Here is a 23,642-nt window from a genome sequence, read left to right as displayed (position 1 = left end):
TTTCCTTAAAGTTTAAAAACATTTTTATGAAAAAGAAATGTAGAACTAATTAGGTATGAAAAATACTTTTAAATTTTGTTTTTATAAAATACATGTTTACAGAAAACTACTGGAAAATAAAAATAGGTAACTTGATAGGTTTTTTTTAAAGGGAAGAGTGGTTTTGCATCTCTACTTCAGCAAGAGTCATGTAACAACTATACTATTGTGAATGTTATAAATATTAAGTATACCTACCATCTAAATACCCTTCAAATTTTGATACACACATTTTACTTAATATTTTAGAAGGAAAAATATGACTAGCATCAAAATTTTTTCAACAACACCTATTCACATCACATGGAACACAGTTCGGGAAAAGCTGTACTAGGGCATCAAAACTGCAGTACAGCATTATGCATTTTTAGACACCATCCTCTTTCCTGTGAGTGTCACTCATCTGACACACAGCAGTAGAGAATATCTTGCAAACTGTAGGCTGCTTTGCCACAAGTGTGAAATATCCAAATGATGAATTAATAGATGCAGAGGGTTAGTCTGTATCTTCTTGCAGCCAGGGAGGTTGTTAGTGTTGAAACATCATTTTCTACACAGGCACGTCTTCTTATTGAAGAGCAAAATATAATTGCCGTCATCACAGAGACACTACTGGAAGTGCTGCCAGAGTATCTGGACAAGAACGACAAGTTCAACTTCCAGGGTTACAGCCAGGACAAACTGAGTCGGGTGTATGCAGTCATATGTGACCTCAAGTAAGTGTACATCTGAGGTGGGAGTTTGAAAATCTTCCACAAACATATTTCCTCGTTGTTACCTTACTTTAAAGTAGAGTCTAATAGTTTAAACAAAAAAACCACCTGCAAATTGCAGTACTGTGAGAAACCCAGAGTACATTCTTTCTTTTTGCCCTCATAAGCTGGCTCTTATTGGCATTTCTTTGTGGTTTTGATAATGCCGGCATAGTGCATACTGAAGTTGAGAGTGAAGGTCATGCTGATTTGAGGTTAGTGACACACAACGGTGGTGGATTAGTTTTAAATTGTTAATGTATCTAAGTCCACACTAATGGCAGTTGATGAGATGTTCAAGTTCATAGATCCATAAGCAAAAGAATGTTGTGACCATTGATTGATCTGATGAAGTGGGTTTGTCCCACGAAAACTCATCACTGAATAAATCATTTTGTTATTCTTTAAAGTGCTACGAGTGCTGTTTTATTCCTCAGCATGTTATTCTTAATGAAGTTTGCTAAGAACATTTTGATTACAGCAGAGACAACTGCGTGTTTCAAGTTCTCTTACATAGGTTTAGGTTGTGCATCATGTAAACTAAAAATACTGTAACTAGGCAAATAAGCAGAGATTTTACTTCTTTAAACCTCACTGGATACTGTTTGTATATTCACGTTCGTGATCCCAACTGTAAACAGGCAACACAATTTATTTGGAGACACTGTAGTGTGTTCAGAAATAAATTGATATCAGTTAGAATGATGAAAGTCAACCATTTATCAATCTTTATATGGAAAGATACAATTGCTGGATCATTGCTCATGGAAATAGCTACTCTGATACTATTTTTGCATCTTTTAAAGGGGGTCAGTTATTTTTTCTTTCCATAAAACTATTAAGATGCCAATTATTTTTATTTCTTTCTTTGTGATTTTATGGTCAAAAAATAAAAGTTTTAGATGTTAGTGTTAAAAGGCAATAAAACGTGAACTGAAAATAAGTCAATAAGTTCTAAAACCCTTTTATTTTACATAAAGCAATGAGAATCTCCAGGGAACAGTGGGTTTATCAACTATTTTTGCAAACTCATCATCCTAGACTAAATTCATGGTGATAAATACATACTCCCTAGAAATGACTACTAGAAATGACCTATTATATTAAGCCCTTGTCCTTGACAGTGAAAGATTCTTCCCTACAGTACAACTTTGTCTCTAGAGGAAGAAAAGATTCCTTTTCATTTAAAATGTTGTGTTTGTGAGGAGGCTTATTACACATCTCACTTCAAGGCCCAATCTAATTTGCCTTAAAATTAATGCAATTATTTTCATTTAGTGCACTGAGACTTCGATCTGGTTCCTTTACTGAAATTATTTTGATGATGGGTAAAGGCTTTAGTCCAATGCAATTTTTAATGTAAAAACTTAATTCAGGACACAAGCTGAAATAGCATAATGAAGAGCAGCCATTATACTAGTTCTTCAGGTAAAGCTGCTTAATGAAAAAAGTCAAAGTTCCCTAAATTCAGACAGTGATGGTACTCCTAACATATACTATAGCTTTATTGTGGCTGCTTGTATGTGCAACCCAAGAAGACTTCATTCTAATTTAGTTTTTTCCCCTAGAAACTCTCGCAGTAGGTCAAGCAAAGGGCATTTATTCAGTTGGCATTAGATGAAATTATAAAAAAACTTTGAAGTCAAGCAAATGTATGTCATGAGAACACCTGTTATTGACCTTGCTCAAAAAGACTTAGCAAAAATACATTAACTGTGCAAATGACTGGGATGGATCCTGAATTCACTAAAAAGTACAAAACTGCAAAATTTATTAAATTCTATTTCCAAGCTCTGCCTTATTGCTTCACTTTATTTCATATCGAATATTCCCACTATTGATGATGAGTAGTAAATATTGCTGAGTATTATGCCCTCTCAAAAATGGTTTACAGTTACAGTGTTGGAAGTCTTACAAGCCTTTTAGTTAGTGGTGACTGTAAAGAGAAATTTCACAATGGTGTAAAGGACTTTATAGAACAACATCTTTTCTTTTCCTGTTATCAATGCTAAAATAAGCTGAGTTGTTTGTATTCAGAAATCTGAAGTGGCACCACAGATAACTAGAGCTGGTAAAAATCCAATTCTTCTTCAAGTTGTGTCCCTGGAGGTGTTCCACTCTGGGTGTCAGTGCATCCTCGCGCTGGTGCTCAGGGACTCTTACGTAGCCATGGTTTCCCATGCCACCCATGTGCAATAGTGCCTCCTTGTGCTATCTGGCATGCACGTCAGTTCCTTCTCTACCGTCCTGAGCTGCTGACGGAGCTTCCCTCTCACTCGCTCGCTAAAAGACAAAGAAAAGTTAATTACTTACTTAGTGTTTGCTCTCCCTATCTAAGTTATTTCTCCTATTAAAATTCACAAAAGCCCAAAAAAAAAAAAAAAAAAAAAAAAAAAAAAGTTAAGCTTAGTATTAGAATTAGTTGGTGCATCATCACCATGCCAGGCTCCAAGCGATGCAGAACATGCTAGGAAGCCATGCTGGCCTCCGATAGCCACACGTCCTGCATTAAGTGTCACCAAACCCAATCCTGCACCCATTGCCCCAGCCTCAGTAGGCTCAAGACTTACTTTTATGAAAAGTCCCTCCACTGAGAAACCAGCACAGGAGACCAAGGGTACAGACTCTGCGTCTCTCTCAACCTTGGTCAGCACTCCAGCCTCAAAGGCAGGCCCTTCTCCAGCGCCATCCTCACGGTCCACGCCAGTTGAAAAGATTGCTGCGATTTTCCCCAGAACCGTCTAAGCTGACACTGCTAAAGCGGGTGCGCTCAGAACCAAACCGCCAGCATTTGGCACCTCCGATGCCATCAGCACTGCCAGCTTTGGCCACCTCTACTCCTGGGCGTAAGGAGGCCTCAAAAACTAAGACTCTGCCTTTGGTGCCAGAATTGGAGCATGGGCGGCACTGCTCCAAATCTCTGTGCTGCTCACATGAGGCACCAGACTCAGCACCGTGCAAGTCCAGGGCAGCGCTGGACAAGGTGTTGAAGTGGCACCGAGACACTGCTTCACTGAAGCCCCCAGCACCAGAGTGTGGCACTGTATCCAACAGGCACTGCAGAGATTCATCACAGAGGGCACGCATGGCACTGGCACCACCCAACTCGCCGCACCATATGATGCAGCACCCATGCCCGTGTTCATCTATACGCTCAGATTCTTGCCTGACTCGAGACAAACCACCCATCCCAGGTGTATCTTTTCGTCACAGCACTTGAGCTTCATGCACTCCAACTGGGAAGATGTGCTGCCTACCACGGCTTACCCACAGCCACCCCACCGTGGCATGCACACCACTACCCATATCAGCAAGAACCAGCTCAAGGGTCACCTTGGCAGGCATAGTTGCTCTGCTTTCGTGCTCCATCAGCACCATCGGTTGTGTCCAGAGACTGCCCTGTCTCCCTGCAGCCCACCACATTGGCAACATATCCACCATCTCAGCATTCTGAGGCTGAGGATTCCCTGTTGGAGGGTGAAGACAGGTCCCCACTGCATCACTCCTCATCTTACCAGATGGTGCAGTAATCTCCATCTCATCTCCCCCTACGGACAACTCTCAGGCTTTTCAGGAGCTATTTTGGTGGGTGTCCCAGGCTTAGGGGAAGGACCTGCAGGAGGTACCAGTCAAACAGTATAGACTTCTCCGCACCCTGCAGCCTCCCACCTTCTCCAGAATTGCGATGCCTATGGACAAAGTCATAATGGACCCTACAAATGTCATTTGGTAGATACCAGTATCCATTCCTTTCACCAACAAGAGGGCTAACAAACACTCTTCTGTGGCCTCTAAGGATGCAGAGTTACTGTTCACCCATCCACAACTAAACTCGTTTGTTGTGAGCACCATCCATAACAAAACCAAGTCCTTTTATTCCACTCCTCGGGACACGACAAGCAAGAATTGGGACATCCTGGGATGCAAAGGTTGTTTTTTTTTTTGTTCAGTCATGTTGCTCCTGTGGGTGGTGAACTATGCAGCTATACTGGCTCACTATGACCATCTTAACTATTCCAAACTGCAAGAACTGGTTTCCTCCTTACCTGAGCAGCAATGCCCGGCCCTCATGAATGAAATACACGAAGCACACACCATCACCCAGATGGTGCTCCGGTCCACAATGGACCTGGCAGACACAGTGGCTAGAGTCACAGCCTCTGTTATGGCGCCAACCTTTTGGGCTCCCCAAAGACCAACAGCAGAAGGTGAAGGACCTCCCTTTCAACAAACACCTATTTGTGGAGAAAATGAACGAGGTCCTGCACTCGATAAAGGATTCTTGAACCACACTGTGCTTGCTGGGAATGCACACACAACCCCCGTGCCCCACTCATTAAAGCAGGCTCATTGGCTCCATATCAATGACCGTGAGAGCCATCCAAGCAATATCTACAATGCTTGAAACCTTGCCAGCAGCACAGATCCTAGTGGCAAAAACCTCACCGATAACCTCTTCAACAGTCTGTGACATCCCACCCTCAACAGCCTAAGCAGACGTTTTGAGGGTTTGGTCAGGAGCCTGGGAGGTCTTCCTATTCCAGCTGCCACACAGTCTGGTCTCCATTCATTCAACCACTGCTTCCACCTTTTTTTCCACCTCTGGGCTGCTGTTACCTCAGACAAATGGGTCCTGGGTCTGGTGGCCTGGGGCATTCCATCCTGCTCACCTCTACTCTCCCCTCCCCAACGTGCACACCCTACCCTGTCTGTCTTCAGGGACCTTTCTCACAAGCATCTGCTCAAACAAGAGGTACAGATCATCTGGGTGCCATTGAGCCAATCCCAGTGGAGTTTCAGGGCAGGGGATTCTATTCCACATACTTCGTAACTCAGAAAAATAGTGGGGAAGTGGGGGGAAGGCCCATCCTTGACCTGTGGAGGCTCAACAAATACATTCTCTATCAATGATTCAAGATGACGACTCTCGCAACTATTACTCCAGCCCTGGACAGAGACTACTGGCTCTCAACTCTTAACTTACAAGATGCCTAATTCCACATCACAATCCACCTTGCGCACAGGTGCTTGCTTCACTTTACGGTGGGGTCCCCCAACTACCAATACCAGGTCTTCCTGTTCCGGCTCTCCACAGTTCTCCAAGATCCTGGCAGTTGTGGCCGCCCACCTTATTGTCATAGGGTGATCATCTTCCCATGTCTGGATGATTGCCTCATAACAGGGCCAGCGTTTTTGGAGGCCCTTTGTATGGTGAGAGTCACCACAGACTGCCTGCTCAGCCTGGGCTTCCACATAAACACAAGAAGTTCACACTTCAACCCGTACAGTCCCCAGTGTTCATCGGGGCTCACATAAACACTACCACTGCCAGGGCCACTCTCCCAGTTCAAAGCTTCCAGCTCCTGCACAATTTCATCCTGATGGTGTGACTGTCTCCAACCATTCTGGTGCACATGTGCCTCAAACTGCTGAGTCACATGGCTGCCACCACTTACATAGTCAAGCTGGCCAGACAACACATGAGGTGCTCACAGTCCTGGCTGGCCATGTGCTGCTCCCCAGCCAGGGGCCCACTGTCCAAATCCTGGTCGGTTCCGCTGCGTGTTCTCGCTTCCCTTCAGTGGTGGACATGTCCAGACAATGTTGCTGTTCTACCAACCACTTCCATCTATTACCCTTACTACAAATACCCCTTATGGGACGTGGGGGCCCATTTGGTTCCCTTATGGTCCAGAGCAAATGGTCCTTCACTGAGCGAGCACGCCACATAAATCTTCTGGAATTCAGAGTGGTTTGCTTTGCTTGCAGGCATTTCCAGAGGCATTTCATGTACAAGTCAGTCAGCATCCTCACAGATGACACAACCTTGCATGCACTGTATCAACCATCAGGGTGGGCTTTGTGCCCCATCCCTGTGCACAGAAGCTATAAAACTGTGGACTTGATGCCTTCAGCACTACATTACTCAAGTGGCCACATATCGCCCCAGGTACTGAACACGACTGCAGATGCCCTCATTCTCTGTCAGCAATCAGCAGAAGTGGGAAATCAACATGGTAGCCCTCAATCATGTGTTCCAGCTTTGGGGGCCAGCCGTGCATAGACCTGTCTGTGACCCAAGTCAACAGGAAGTGCCATCACTATTGCTCCAAAGATGATCTGGGAAGACACTCACTTGGGGATGTCTTCTCCATCAAATGGGACCCGCCCCTTGTTTACATGTTTCCTCCCCTTCTCTTGATTCATGAGCTTCTGTTCAAGGTCAGACTGGATCAGGCTTGCCTCATCCTGATGGCCCTGATGTGGCCGATAGAAACTTGATATCCTTACCTGTACCAGATGTCAGTGGCAACTCTGTATTCCTGTCCTCCTTGCTGCAACCTTTTGTCTCAGGACTTCGGCCACAACTTTCACCCCAATACATTCAGTCTGCGTCTCCATGCATGGCTCCTTCATGTTTCCAGAGTGACAAGATTGCATGCTCTGAGGGGGTGAAATGGATTCTCATTAACAGCGGGTGGGAGACCACCCTCAAATCCTACCTTTATAAGTGGGCATGGTTCTCTCAGTTGTTGGGTGCTAATCATCCTGTGCCTCCTCACACCTTGACTGCCTGCTGCACCTGTATGAGTCAGGCCTAGACCTCAGTACTGTCCAGATGCATGCTCTGGCATTGGTGGCATTTCCCCAAGCAGAGGAAGGGATCTTCTTCCTCACCCATCCTATCACCAAACGTTTTCTGACTGGTCTGCAAAACACCATTCCATCAATATGCCCTCTGGTCCCTATTTGGGACCTTAACTGTGTACTCAAATGCCTCCTGAAGTTGCCGTTCCCTCTCCATTTCATATCACTGACCTTGTCCACTTACCTGTGTCCTTCCCAAAGCCTGATCCTGCTTCTGCTCATGCAGTGTGACAGACTCTGCATGTTTGGGCATTGGCTTTCTACAGTGATCGCACAAAGTCTTGGTGCAAGTCTCCTAGGCTCTTCCCATCTTTTGCAGATTGATCCAAGGGCCTGCCTGTTTCATCTCAATGACTGTCCAAGTGGTTCTCCCATTTGTATCCGCACCTGCTATGCACTTCGCCAGAAAGAGCTTCCATGTGCTGTCACTGCCCATTGTAGCAGGGCTGTGTCTTCCACCACCCCCTTTCTCAAGAACATACCCCTTACAGGCATATGCAAGGTGGCAACGTGGTCTTCTAGCAACATATTTGCACAGCACTACACTCTTTCATCCTCCACTGGTTTCTCCATTCAAGTGGATCAAGCTGTTCTGTGACTGTAATTGTTACTGGGCTCCAAACCCACCAAGTCTTACTACTGCTTTATAGTCACCCAGAGTGGAGCATCCACAGGAAAACTACTTGAAGAAGAAGAGGAAGTTACTAACCTTGTGCAGTAATGATGGTTCTTCAAGATGTGTGTCCTTGTGGGTGCTGTGCTTCCCTCCCTCTTTTTCCTGCTTTGGAGTGTCCTGCTCTGTTTGGTAGGGTAGAGAAGGAATGGGGGACCTGTGCCACATGCACATACCACATAGCACAGGAGGCACTACCTCCTGTGTGGCGTGGGAAACCACAGCTATAGAGGAATCTCTGAGCGCTGGCGTGAGGATGCACCAACACCCAGGGTGGATCACCCGCAGGGACATGCATCTTGAAGAAGCATCATTATTGCCCAAGATGAGTAACCACATCATCTTGGTAAATGATCTTATGAAAATATAAAGGTGTAAATTGGGGAAAAATAAGACAAATGTTGATGAAATTTTCCTGACAACTCCCATTTCTCAAGCATTTTTTTAAACTAACTCTGTAGATAAGAAACATGATAATTCAAAAGTATACCCGTGCAGCCAACGTGGTTTAGGAAATTTAATCTTTTTGCCTTGCAAAACTTCATAATAATCTACATTTGCATAGTACTTCAAATCCTGAGAGATTCACAGTTACTTTTATACACTAGATTAATTAGTTGAAGAATAAGCCACTTAAAACCTAAAATACATTTGTATTCAAATTCTAGTAATTCCAAACAATAGAATCCTATTGCTTGTACCTCTGCTAATTTGGGAAGTCTTACTGAAAGTTTTTGAGATAGAGTGGTATGATTTGATGAGTGTGATAGTGACTTAAGCCAATGAATTTGAAAACACTCTACATATTTGTATGGGCAAAAGAAAATTCGAAATTATGAGATACCATTTTTTGGACAGGTATATTTTAATCAGTAAGCCTACAGTATGGACAGACAAACTGAGGGTACGGTTTTTGGAAGGGTTCCAGTCTTTCCTGAGGATTCTGACTTGCATGCAGGTACAGTATATTTTTTTCTTAGTGCACTATTCCAAAGATACTAGTATATTTCTGTTATTTTTTCACATAGTACTCTCCATGGTAACATTCTCCATATTGCAGGCACAAAACTGAGATCACAATTCTCAAACCTGTATCTTGGGTGGGTGGAAGGCAAAAGTAACACTGTACCAGTTTACCCATCTGTGAACAGCGTAGATTTTTGTTTTATGGGATTTTCTGTTATTTAAGTATTTGATCACTTGGTGAATATTCTATGGATCCCTTCATTGTAGGGGATGGAGGAAATACAAAGACAGATTGGTCAACATATTGAAGTGGACCCAGATTGGGAAGCAGCTATTGCTATCCAGATTCAGCTGAAGAACATTCTTTTCATGTTCCAAGAGTGGTGTGCTTCTGATGTAAGGAAATATTGTTTGTGGACTATATTGTTTATAAGTTTTTCTGTAAAGGTGCATTATAGTACAATACAAAACCTCACAGTTCATCATCTTAAAACCAATCTATGAATGGATTTTTTTTTTAAAGTTCCTCTTGTGGGTAATAATATAATCTGATACCAAAGTGGGTATGGTACAGGAACCTAGTAAGGGAACAGTTATGTTTAGACACTATTTTATAGTAATCTGTATGAGTTATAGCTGTACCTGATATTAAACACCACCATAATCAAGTCTGTTAAACATTTCCATTGTAACCTCCTATTCTCACAGATTTATAACTCACCTAAAACTAAACTCACCTAAAGTTGATATGTAACATATTTGATCAGGAAAAAGTTGATTTCTCAAACAGTGGAGTTTGGAAATAGTCTGCTGGTGTACAATAAAAGATGCAGAGCATATGGGCCTATTGCTCTTTGTCTGAATTTATTTAGTGGTGTAGGAAGAGAAGGAGTTGAAAAGGCAGAGGGAGAATTCAGAATCAAATCTAAATGAGATTTTAAGGGAGGGGAAAAAAGGCAATGTTTATGTTCAGTTGTGGATTTGAAACACCATTTCGTTTCAGATTTTACAGTCAAATTCAAAAGTTTTTATAGAAACCAACATTTTCCCTCAATTTGATTTAAACTAGATTTTCTGATGGGGGTGGGGACTTATGCAGATAAATCATAATGAGTAATATATAGTTTTCTGTAGTTTTTTACATATGCACTACTATGTGCATATGCACTAAGGAAAAAATTAATTGATTTTTAGTGACCTCATTAAATAATGAAAACAACTGGCAGGAGGATGTTGGGTGTATTTTTGTGTGGCTTTTCTTTATTGATCTGCTTATAAATCTTTTCAATTCTAGGAAGACTTGTTGCTGGAGGCTTACAAAGAATGCCATGCAGCTGTGATGAGGTGCAGCACAAGTAGCCATTCACGGGAGAAGACAGTGTTTCACTTATGTGGCCACACTCTGGAAAGCAAACGTTACAGAGTGTCAGTAGATCCTGTCAGCATACACCTACCACTGTCCAGGACACTTGCAGGTGAGTCTCCACATATGTTACTTTCTGAATTGCTTTTTGTAATTGAAGTTTCATATTTCACCTCCTCTTTTTATCCAACAGGTATGTTGTTTAATCTCTTGCAAATTCCCCCCTACCCCCTGCGGCAACTTCAAACTGCCAGCTCACATCTAGCTGTGGCTCACCTGCTGGTACTTCGAAGTGCCCGGGGTACTTCAAAGTCCATTTACACCTCAACATTTTGCCTTTGAAGGGACTTTGAAGTACACCAGGCACTTCGAAGTACTGGTGGGTGAGCCACAGCTAGACGTGAGCCAGCAGTTCAACGTTTAAAACTTCAAAGTTGCCACAGGGGTGGGAGGAATTTGCTTAATGCAGTGCTGCATACGCACCACAGCACTTCATTAATAAACTCCCAACACCCTTCTTACCATCCTTCCTTCAAAGTAAGGAAGTAGCATATAGACAGACCAAGAGACGCTCAACTGAATCCTTTGGGTTACATGGACTGTAGATGGAAAACTCTGAATTTTAGGAGAATGAAATGCTCTGTGCATGAGAGCACTTTAACTTCTCATTGTAGATCCTCAGAACGGGTCCCTCACTGTGAGAGGGAGACTCCAGGAGGCAGTAATTAGTCTATAGAGTGTATAATATCCAATCTAGCAATCTCTTATTCAAATCCAAACACCAACTGGTCATTCATGGTCAGTCTGCAGATTCTGCATGAATTTGCACAACAAACTACTTGAGATAATGCTACAATAAACTCTTTCATATCTGGAATTCATATCCGGAATGCTCTAATAACCAGCATTTGACCATAAGTAAATTTTAGTTATATTTTCCGTAAGTACAGCATATAATGAAAGTAAATACAGTATAAGTTTACAGTGTACAATACTACTGTTTTTGTTAAAGTACTGTGCATATATTTTGTTGGTGTCTTAATATCTAATCTTCTTTTTCTTTAGTGTTACGCATTGCTTGGTATACCTCTCTATTATCCAGAATATTTCAGTATCTGGCAACCTCCCAGTCCCTGGGCTGCTGGATATGAAAGAGTTTACTGTATTATAATCATGGTAGCCATGAAGTATTGGGCTAACACTTAATGATAATATATGTGGATTCCAAAATTCCTGGTCCTTATTGCCTTGATTATTTAAATTTCCCATAAATCGTGAATTGATGAACTTAGTCTTACATGGACTTTGTGGGGCAGCAGGGCAATTTGTGCACCAACCATTTGCACTGTCTTAACCTTATCACAGGGTTTATAAGCCAGATAGCCTTATCCTATCAAACTTAGTTTTGAGGCAAGTTTCCTCCTACATTTAGGTTGTGTGCAAACGGCAAAGTTACACAATCTTCTTGACCATCACCATCCTTTAGCTCTATGCTGCTGAGAAGCTATCTGAAGAGAAGGAAAAAGAGTTCAGAGGTGTCGGTCACTTCCCTGTGTCTTACTGCCGTCAGCATGATCCCTCCTTCCTCTCCTCATTCCTCCACTCCAATAAAAAAAAAAAAAGACCATTTTTCGTACCAGTGCAGATCTTTAGGTTGAAAATGAAGGACCTCTGCAATGAGTATCTATTGCTTTCCCTAAAGCTCAGATGAAACCAGATGCTGTTTCTAAACAATTTCTTGTCACTGCATTGGCCACAAAGGCGACTTGTATCATAACTTATAATTGTGTAATATGTGACCACAGGTTGTCACTTAATCAAGAAATCATAATTTTGTGAATACTCTTTAGCAAACTCTGCTTATAGCTTGGCAGTTTTGTCTCAGATTTGTAATACTTTGGTTTAACATTTATAATCTGATTGATTGAAAAGCCAACTTGATTGCCTTTGATTTATGGTGACTTGCCATCCCCTTTGTTCTACAGGCCTACATGTACGATTAAGCAAGACTGGAGCAATCTCAAGGCTGCAGGAGTTTGTGCCTTCTGTAAGTGTCTGCTTCAGATGGTAACTGGGCTTGGCTTTTTTTGCTGAATTACGTTATGGTGAGCATCTTAATGATGAGGCAAGAAAAAAGATAGTTGAATACTTTCTAATAGTTTAGTAGAACAAATTGCTGTATAGGTAAAATAAATGGTTGGTTTGGTTTATTGTTGAATAGCAGAGAGCTCCCTAGAGATCTTCTGCACTAAATCAACATTACAGGGAGGGAAGGACATACAGCCTTACCTTTAGAGGCATTACTAATTTTCAAGAGAGAGTACTAAGACCTCTGGGGTGAATTTATTTCCTGGAAAAAAAATACTATCCCACATGTCAACTGTTCTGTGTCTATCAACTTAAAATTCCTAAATGACATCTGATCCCAAGTCTATTTGTATGGGATTATGTGTTGCTGTTGTGACTCAGTCCGAACTATTCTCTTTCTCAAGAGATATTATCTGTTGTATGGTTTGAACACTTACTACTTCTTCTTCGAGTGTCCCCGTGGGTGCTCCACATTAGGGTGCTCCACATTAGGTGTCGGGCTCGCCTAGCGCTGCAGATCGGATCTTCCAAGCAGTTTCTGCTGGACCACGCATGCGCCGGTGCGCACCGCTCCCTTGCATGCTCCTGGCCACGTGCACAATCCGGTCCCCGCCAGTTCCTCTTAACCGCCATCGGCTGCAGACGGAATCCGACTAGGCTACGGCCAAGTTAGCGTATTCAATGGTTTTTAGCTGTTTTCTTTAAAGTTTTCAAGTTCTTAATCTATTGTTAAGTTAGCCAGTTGTTATTTTCAAAAAAAAAAAAAAAAAAAAATAAGCGGGATGGAATTCAGTCCAGTCCTAGTAACAAGCGGAGCACCGGAGGCCAGGAGCCTAGGGCCGTTAGCCCTCCTGCTGCAGCAGGCTATCCGAGAGGGGGAAAAACAGCACAGAGAAGGTGCTAAGTACCCCATTAACAACTAAAAGACTCGCCAACAATGTCCTCTTCAGGATTCAAGAAATGTGAGTCTTGCCGAGAGGCAATGCCAGCGTCTGATGGGCACAGTCACTGTATAAGGTGCCTTAGGGAGTCCCATGTCACGCAGAAATGCTCCTTCTGTGCAAAATTAACAGCCAGAGCAAGGAAGGACAGGGAGATGTGGCTTAAAATGCTGCTATTCGACAAAGCCCTCCAGCCAGACATGCCGGAGCGGCCGCAGCAGGAGGGACCCTCTGGGGCCCATAAAAGGAAAGCTGCCTCCCTCACCCCATCAGTGCAAAAACGGAGGAAAGTTTCCCCAACCCGATCCCTGCCGGCAGCAACAGCGAGCGGGACGGGAGGAGCGCACATCCCCCAGCCGCAGCAACAGGTGATCAGCGGCGGCACGGAGAGCCACGTGGAGGCGGCTCAGCCTCCGATGATCAAAGAGCCGCCCCGCACCGCAGGCAGGGCGGCGGCTAAACAAGCGCCGGTATCGGCAGCACCGCAGGCAGCGGCACCGACCCCCGGGGAACCGGCGGTGCAGAGCGCGCAGGCACGCAGCCTGCAGGCGCCGGAGGACACTGCCCGCGCGGCACCGCCCAAGAGTGTGCCGAGTGCGGCGTGGACGGGGCCGAGATCCCCTGCATGTCAGGGGGCGGAGCCACCCCCTGAAGGGAGGGGGAAGGCTGCACAGAAAACAAGGCACCGCAGCCTCTCTCCAGACGGGGCTGCAGAGTTGCTTTCTCTCAGCCCTCCGCTCATGCTGCGGACTCCAACTAGAAGGCAGGGGTCCCCCTTAGCCTACCCGGAGCCCCCATCTCCGTTTTTACAACCAACCTCGCCCTGGCTGGGACCACCCTCACCCTTCTTGGGGTTTGAGCCGCTGGAGTACTATCACAAATCGCTCTCTCCAGTGTCCCATGTCTCTCAATGATCTCGCTCCCCCAGACGCAGGGGGTACGCACCAAGGGAGTGGTCCAGGTCACCTTCCCAAGAACAGTGCCCATGCTGCCATGGTCGTCCCTATCACGCGGGGCACAGACACCACCGGCATTCTACCAGGGAAGGATCCCCACAGACGGTCCCGTATCCCCGAGGGCAATGGCGAACGGGGACAGAGACTCAAGTATCTCAGGGGGAACTGGTTATGGAACCCCGAGATTTTCCCTCGCAAGCTTCCAGCGAGCGGATGTTCCATCGCCAACAGGAACCGGAAGGGTCCAGAGAGGTGTATCCTAGTGGTTCCTCTCTCTCCTCCCCAGACGAGGCTATGGCCCCGGGGGACGACCATCCTCCGGACGATCTCAAACAGTTTCAAGAACTGTTTAAAAGGGTGGCTTTCACACAAGGCATCCAGACAGCAGAGGTGCAAGAGAAACACCATAAGCTCCTCAAAAATCTGAGACCTCCGGCCTCCTCCAAAATAGCAATACCGCTTGACGAAGCAATCTTGGAATCCGCCATTACGATATGGCAGACCCCTGCGACTATTCCGCCTGTCCACAAGAGAGCGGACAAGAAATACTTCGTGCCGGCGAAGGGCATGGAGTTCCTGTTCAGCCACCCACAACGAAATTCCTTGGTGATAGAGTCGTCGCAACAAAGATCAAAGACATCTCAATTCAAGGCAGTGGGAACAGACAAAGATGCCAAGAAGCTAGGGCTGTTCGGCAGAAAGGTCTACTCCTCCTCCACACTACTGTTGTGAATGGCAAATTACGCAGCGCATCTAGCGAACCACAATTTCGACAACTACACTAGGTTAACCTCCCTCATGGACTCGCTTCCAGAGGACAAGAAACCGGTGCTCAAGGCCATCGTGCAAGAAGGCTACGCGGCCTCGAGGACGGGAGTTCAGCTCGCCCTGGATATTGCGGACACAGCAGCACGCTCCACAGCTACGGCAGTGGTGATGCGAAGGGAGTCCTGGCTCCAGACTTCGGGTATACTGAGGGATTTGCAGGCAAAGATCATCGATCTTCCCTTCGACACGCAGAAGCTGTTTGCTGAATCAACTGACCCGGTCCTTCATTCCAGTAAAGATTCAACAGCCACACTTAGGACCCTGGGGATTTACACCCTTCCATACAGAAAGAAAAAGTACTACCCTCAACAAAGACGGAACCAGTACCAGCCACAGTGTCCCCAGTACCACAGGGGTTGCGAGCAAGGGCGACATCAACAGCACCAGCAGTACAGAACTCCCAGGCAACGTTCCCAACAGAGCCATGCGTCCTCGGGGCAGGGCCAAAGGCCACAAGTTTGACACACAGATCCAGGGCTGCGCCATCACTACCATCGCACAAGGTCATCTGAAGCTGTTATCCCACCATCGCCTCCGACCATTCTACGACCAGTGGCAAAGGATCACCACAGACAAATGGGTGCTGGAGATCATAGACACGGGGTACACCATCCCCTTCCAGTCGCTCCCACTGCCACGACCTCCACCCAGGCCCCACCTCCAGGAGGCCTCCCACGTAGCGAGGCTCAAGCAGGAGGTAGACCATCTCATGCTCATAGGGGCAGTGGAAAGAGTGCCGGAGCAACTGCAAGGGAAAGGGTTCTACTCGAGGTACTTCCTCACGGAGAAAAAGACAGGAGGCTGGAGGCCCATCTTAGATCTTCGAGGCCTCAACCAGTACCTGCGCAAGCAACGCTTTCAGATGATGACAATCACCTCCATCCTTACGGCACTGGATGATGGAGATTGGTTCGCAGCCTTCGACTTACAAGACGCGTATTTTCACATAACTATCCATCCGGCTCACCGACGATTCGTCCAGTTCATGGTAGGCAAAGAACATTTTCAATACAAGGTCCTACCGTTTGGCCTCTCCTCAGCCCCCAGAGTCTTCACCAAGACCTTGGCAGTGGTGTCAGCCTACCTGCACAGACGGGGTATTTATATTCCCGTATCTGGACAACTGCCTACTCAAAGGGGCCTCGAAGGAAGAGGTACTACACATGATACGCATCACAGCAGGCACGTTCTCTTCACTGGGCCAGGTTATCAATCTGGCAAAATCAAAGATAGACCCCACACAGGACATAGAGTTCATAGGGGCACTACATAAGTTCTATTACAGCGAGCGCGCATCTACCAGAGACACGCTTTCGGGCCATCGGTTCCCTTGTGCAAGTCATCACCTTCAGCCCTACGGTGCCGGTTCTGACGTGCTTACAACTGCTGGGCCACATGGAGCGACGTTCGTAGTACAGAACGCCAGGTTACATATGCGCAGAATGCAGCACTGGCTGGCGAGCGTATACAAACCGGCAGCACACACCATTCACAGGGTGGTGTCGCCTGCAACAGAGGTGCGCAAATCCCTGCAATGGTGGGTAATCCCCAAGAACTTGCTAACAGGGGTACCCTTCCACCAACCACAAATATCGGTTTTTCTTACAACAGATGCCTCCCTCATAGGGTGGGGAGCACACATGGGCGAAGAGGTGACGCAAGGACTGTGGTCCTCCACGGAACAGTCACTGCACATAAATATACTGGAGCTCAGAGCAGTGTTCAACGCCTGTAGACACTTTCGAGACCATATACAAGGCAAAGTAGTCGGGATCAGTACAGACGATACCTCCACCATGTTTTATATAAATCGGCAAGGAGGAGCTCGGTCCCGTGCCTTATGTGCGGAAGCAGTCCAGTTGTGGAACTGGTGCATCGCCAACAATATAACCTTGAAAGCCTCGTACTTTCCAGGCGCTCACAATGTGAAGGCAGACCAGCTGAGCAGGCGTTTCGCACTCACGCACGAGTGGCAGATCCGTCCCGATCTGCTACGACCGATTTTTCACGCATGGGGCTTTCCCCAGATAGACCTGTTTGCCACTCAACACAACAAGAAGTGCCTACGATTCTGCTCCAGGGCAGGAGTGGGATGGCGGTCCCTGGGGGACGCATTTGCGATCTCGTGGAGGGCCCCCCTGCTTTACGCTTTTCCTCCCACAGTGCTGATCCACAAAGTCTTGCAGAAAGCCAGGAGGGAAGGAGCCCGAATGATCCTGATAGTCCCAACGTGGGATCGACAGCAATGGTTCCCCCTACTCCTGCGCATGTCGGACCGTCCACCGATGCCCCTTCTGGTGCTGCCGGATCTGCTCATGCAAGCCCAGGGGTCCATAGTGCATCCGCACCCCCAAGGCCTGCGACTACAAGCGTGGTTAATCCATGGCTCAGCTCCATAGAGAGCACATGTACGGAGGAAGTGCAACAAGTCCTAGAAAGTAGCAGGAGGACTTTCCACCAGGAAGACCTACAAGCAGAAATGGACTTGCTTCATGGCATGGTGTTCTACCAAACAGCTATCCCCCCTTTCGGTGCCTATACCTGTAATATTAGAGTATTTACTGGACCTCGAGAGAGGAGGACTCTCACTATCCTCGTTAAAGGTCCACCTCGCCGCCATTTCGGCGTTCAGACACGAAGAGGAAGGGCACACGGTGTTCGCCCATCCCATGGTAACCAGGTTCCTCAAAGGGTTGGTAAACCTATACCCCCCTCGGAAACCGCTTCCACCTTCGTGGAACTTGGACCTGGTGCTTAATGCACTAACGGGACCACCATTCGAGCCTTTGGCCACGGTTTCCCTCCGCCTCCTTACGATAAAGACGACCTTCCTTCTCGCAATCACGTCAGCTCGCAGGGTGAGCGAGCTTGCGGCAGTTATGGCAACGCTACCCTGCACTGTTTTTTTCCAAGGAGGCGGTAACCATACGGCTGCATCCAGCCTTTGTTGCTAAGGTTTCTTCAGAGTTTCATATTAACGAACCTATTGTTTTACCCTCGTTTTATCCAAAGCCTCATAACTCTAACAAAGAGGCGCGCCTACACCTCCTGGACGTGAGGAGGGCGCTGGCCTGCTATATAGACAGGACCAAGCGTATCCGGAGAATGGATAGACTCCTGGTCTCTCTCGCTCCCAAATCGAAAGGAGGTCTCTCTTCGCAGAGAATCTCGAAGCACATTGTATCCTGCATAAAAATGTGCTACGAACTCAAGAAGACTCCTTTACTGGCCCCGCCCAGGGCTCACTCCACTCTGGCGGTGGCGGCATCAACAGCCTTTTTCAAGGGCGTTGCGCTAAAGGACATTTGCAGAGCGGCGACCTGGTCATCCTATGACACCTTCGCCAAGCACTACGCCCTTCACAGGGTATTCCAAGAGGATACCCGTCTCTCGACAGCGGTCCTCTCGGGGACAAGCTGTACATGATCCGATTACCCACCTCCTATCTTGGGTTACTGCTGGGTAGTCACCTAATGTGGAGCACCCACGGGGACACTCGAAGAAGAAAGAAACGTTACTCACCGTGGTAACGGTGGTTCTTCGAGATGTGTCCCCGTGGGTGCTCCACTACCCACACATCCTCCCCGCTTCGGATCTCTGTTTAGTGTTTTGCAGGAGCATCCGGGGCGGTTGGTCAAGGAACTGGCGGGGACCAGATCGCGCACGTGGCCAGGAGCGTGCAAGGGAGCGGCGCGCACCGGCGTATGCGCTGTCCGGCAGAAACTGCTTGGAAGATCCGATCTGTGGCGCCGGGCGAGCCCGACACCTAATGTGGAGCACCCACGGGGACACATCTCGAAGAGCCACCGTTACTACGGTGAGTAACCTTTCTTTTTCCTTCAGTGTTCTTGGTTTTGTACCACTATAGTTTTTGATTCAGTGCCTGGTAAAATCCTTCCACGGTAGTGGGACCAATGGTACTAAACTAGCAGAACTTTGAAGTATGTTTTCTATTGTTCCAATTTTTGTAGTAATTAACTGTTCTTCAAGAGTGTCCTCAAGGGTGGTCCAGTTCAAATGCGCTTTATACCATCTGTGTCTTTTACTGGAGATTTATAACAGTAGTGCCTGTTTGACCTGGTCATTTGTCCTGAGCATCCTTGTGCCCTGCACCAAGACTGTATAGGGCTGTATGGCTCAATTCCTGAGACAGAGCATGAATAAGCCTTTCTGTTCGAAAATATGCTGTCTCCCACACCTGGGCATCCATCACCTTCTCAGTGAGCACACTCTTGAGTCAAATATGGAGCTGAGCTGGGATTCATCCCAGTTATGCCTTGTTGACTAAGCTGATAAAATTAGCAACACCATTCAGACCCTTCAGCAAACATTGAGGGATGCAGAGGACACCTTGCAGATGGTGATCCACGGCAAAGCTAATGTAGGGTTTGCCCTGGCAGTCAAAGCCAACCTCCTGTTCATTGGCAAGGAGAAACATGTCGGAATGCATTGGACCTTCCCTGATAATCTCAGTCTGTCAGGGTACAAATAGGCCAGTATAGCTTTAAAACTGCTTCTGCACTGATTAATGAAATTGTTTTTGAGGAAGTTTTCCTTGGAAGTTTTAATTTAGAGTGTTTTAATAATATGTGCTAGTATTTTCACTTATTAAAGGATGCACAGAATAGGAATCAAATTACAGTAAACTCTTTCATACCTGTCAGCCCCACAACCAGGAGGGGGCTGGATATTCAGATGTTTTGGATAATAGAGAGCTATACCAAGAAATGCATATCACTAAAGAAAAACAAGATTAGATATTAAGAAACAAACAAATGTATATAGAGTACTTTATTTACCAATGACAGTAGTATTGTACAAAGGAAACTTAATACTGTATTTGCTGTATTTATTTGTATTTACTTTTAGTATGCTGGACTTAGGGAAAATGTAACTAAAATTTACTTATGGTTAAAATGTTGGTTATTTGAGAGTTTTGGGTAATAGATATGAAAGAGTTTACTATACCACTGTATGTATGTGTGGTCCTTCTCCTCCAGCTTTTGTTCATTCTGCAACTGAATTCCAGCAAATGTTCTACTTACAACTTTTAAAATCTTGAATTCTGTAAGATGCATTGTCTCTGAGGAGTGTAGGTATCTTGGCAGATCACTGATGGAGACCTAATTGCTGGTGTCTCTGAGTCGACTTGGTGACTTCGAAGACCAAGTTAGGGGTTTAGAACAGACAGTGGCATCTTGTAGGAATTGTGGGTGGAGTCAGAACACGGGAGAAAAGCTTAAGGTGGCCCTTCCTATTTAGGGGGTTGGCAGATGCATTCTATATAAGCTAGAGCAATCATGTCAAACATGTGGCCTGTGGGCTGCATGTGTCCTGATTGAATTATTTTGTGTCCTTCTGAGAGGCAGAGAGGTAGGGGGAGGAGCGCAGGCAAAAATGCGCAGTTGGCCACCATCATTACACACAGGATCTGCCCCCTAGCACCTTGCTGTTCTCAAGCAAGCAACCAGTCCCCCGAGAGGCTTGCAGCAAGGCAGGGGTGGGAGGAGTTGGGGCTCAGCCAGTTCTGCCTCCCCATTGACGAGCTGTCCACACTGTTGCCTGCTATTGGAGGAAGCACTGCCAGCGCACACAGCTTGCAGGGACCCAGAGCCATCTCTAGCTCCTCCCAAGCCGACACACCAAAGACAAAGGAGGTGGCCGTGGTGAAGCCAGTGGGAGCAGTGGGGGGCAGGGCCCTGGTGGGTAGAGCCTGGTTGGGGGCTGCCAAGTTGGTAAACAAGTGCCATGCACCTCATGGTGGGGCCAGATATATATGGTCTTGCACTGTGTGGGGGCACAGGGAAGCCAACATTGCCATTTGGCTGTGGCAGGAGGTTGGAGGTCCCCTTGCAGAGTGTGGTGGGTTGGGGGGAAGTTGTGCACCACCCCATTGGCAGTCAGCTTTGGCACAGTGATTCCACCTCTTCTGCCTGCAGCCCTGTGGGGGGCGCCAGGGCCAGGCCCACACAACACAGAGTGGAAACTACTTTCCTCCCTCCCCCCGACCCCACGGAGGCTGCAGCAGCCTCTGGGGCGCCCTTTGCACCATTCCTTGGCCTCATACCTCAGGCCACCTGCAACCCTTGGCTGTTTAAATTCCATGCTGTGGCTCTGCAGCATCCTGTAATGTCAGGGCTCTTGTGGTCAGTCTCTGGGTGAAGTGCACGGCTGAGCCATGCCAGGCAGGTGGGCTCCGAATTTGAGGAGAAATCCAGGGTGTATGTCCAGGAGGGGAACTGGTTAGTCACACTTGGGCAGAAGCAGCAAAGTCCCAAGACTGGAAAGGGAGCTGCCATCGTGAGGCTGCATGCAACAGCAACTTGGGCTGGGGAAAGGATGTGAATAAGACAGTAATGCCTATCCACAGCCCATATGGCTTTGAATTTAGAAAGGCATTTATAATTAAATTGGTGTTTGATTTCCTGTATCAGTGTGACTAATTTTAAAGTATTAATAATTCCACTGGGTACCTGCTTTGGTCCCATACCAAACTGAGAAAAGAGAAGGTGATGCAACTGCCAAACTTACAACTTTTAGCTCCCTGTCTACCCTGGTTTTTTCAACAAAACAAGGTATGTATCATATAAAAATAATTAAAAGTACCTTAAATTTGTATTTAAATGAAAAATTGTTATATATAGCAAATAATGTTACAAATCAAATTTTAGGAACTATATTAATATTAATTCTAGATTGTATTAATATAAAAGTTCTAAAACAATAAAATTCATATTAAATTACATTTTCAATTAAAATTATTATATTCAAACAAGAGCCAAAATATTGTAAAATATACCTAAAACAAAATCTTTAATAATAAATAATTACAAATTTCCAATAGAAGTATATTTCTTTGGTGACTCAGAAAGCTATCAGTTTTCATTTGTGTGGCTCTCAGTAGGATTTGAGTTTGACGTGCCTGAGCTAGAGGCTGTCTTGCATCCAGATAGGGATTTACAGCATTTTAGTCTGGATATGAGGAAAGCATGAATCACTGTGACCAGATTCTTGTTGTGGAGGAAGAAGTAATATTCCCTATCAAGGTGCAGGTGGAAGTAATTTTTCACTACTGATGCTGCCTAATTATATCCAATTGGGAATGACCTTAAGGATTCACACCACTTTTATCAGTGGGGAATGTAGGGCAAATGCCTTACATGGAAGAAGAAACCAATGTCCCAGCTAGTTCTTCACAGGATTTTATACTCTGACCAGCATCTCTTCACTCTTGCTTGGGTTTAGTTTGAGCCAACTGCTTGTTCTCTGTTTGTGAACTACTCTCTTGTGACGGTGCCAGTTACATCATGAAAAGGAGATATGCATTTGAGTTATGCTACCTGCATGTTGTTGGGACTGGAATGTGTGGTGAATTACCAGTTTTAAAATACTTTCATGTGTACTTTGAAGAATGACAGTAATGCAGTGAGATATCTAGGTACCTTTTGAGGTCCTGTTGCAGAGGAATAGTTGGAGCCATCGTAGTGCCCAATATTTACTCCAGACATGTTGTAAGTAGGTCAGTAATACGTTGTGATCAACTTTATGGAAAGCTGCAGACAGGTAAAGCAGAGTGACCAGTAAAATGTGGGCTTTATCTCATCATCAGCTGTCCCTCAGGGTTGAGGATGATCTCTCTTTCACAGGTTTTATTTTTCATTTGTCCTTAGTTGACATTGCTGGCAGATCTTTCAGGTGGTGTTGGAAGACAGGGATGGCCACAACTGCTGAATGATAGTTCTCTTTCCTTACCTTTCCGATATTTTTTCTTTGACCAGGGGAAGGGAAGGTGGTTTTCCCCAAAAGCGAATGATCCTTTTCTAACAAGTCTTCCCCAGTTATCCCTGTTCTTTGTTGCTGTTCTTCCAGGCTGTGGTGTCAGTTCCATGTCTCATGATGTTTGTTTAGCTTGAAGGTGTCTTTTAAAGCATTTTGTTTGGTCTTGTTTCCTTTTCCCTTTGGTAAGTTTGCCATACGCCAATTGTTTTGATAAACATATATATCTGGCATATGCCCACCGTGCCCATTCCACCTCAGCTGGTGCTCAATAATCTTTGTGTTGAGGATCTTGCAAAGAAAGTGCTAGTGCTGGCATTCCAGGTTTTTCAGGTGTTTCTATAGGTCATCCAAGCATCACAGAGACAGCGGAAAGTTGGGATTGCCACTGCTTTGTAAACTGAAAGTCTATTTTGTGTTCTGATAAGATTATAAAACACCTGGCAAGACAGTTTGCCAAAGGCAAGGATGGCACAGTGGATTCTATGCTCCATCTCAACATCTATGTCTGCCCTCAGTGAGGGATGGCTGCAAAGGTAGGCAAAGTATGCTACATTTTCCATTTCTTTTTTGACAGTGTAGATCTTCCTTACTGCCTCTGATATTAACCAG

At 45.8% G+C, this 23,642-nt stretch overlaps 1 protein-coding gene across 1 annotated transcript in view; it reads left to right on the top strand.

Moving 5' to 3' along the window:
- Positions 1-23,642, top strand: part of UBR1 (ubiquitin protein ligase E3 component n-recognin 1) — a 177,757-nt gene that overhangs the window by 57,360 nt on the left and 96,755 nt on the right. The window contains exons 12-16 of the mRNA XM_074997084.1: positions 598-755; positions 8,971-9,070; positions 9,346-9,474; positions 10,373-10,553; positions 12,427-12,488. Coding sequence (XP_074853185.1) covers positions 598-755; positions 8,971-9,070; positions 9,346-9,474; positions 10,373-10,553; positions 12,427-12,488 — 630 coding nt within the window. The remainder of the gene's footprint in view (positions 1-597; positions 756-8,970; positions 9,071-9,345; positions 9,475-10,372; positions 10,554-12,426; positions 12,489-23,642) is intronic.

This window comes from Carettochelys insculpta, chromosome 6, assembly GCF_033958435.1.
Source record: "Carettochelys insculpta isolate YL-2023 chromosome 6, ASM3395843v1, whole genome shotgun sequence".
In the NCBI taxonomy this organism is placed as follows: domain Eukaryota; kingdom Metazoa; phylum Chordata; order Testudines; family Carettochelyidae; genus Carettochelys; species Carettochelys insculpta.
This window is presented reverse-complemented; position numbering and strand designations above follow the sequence as displayed.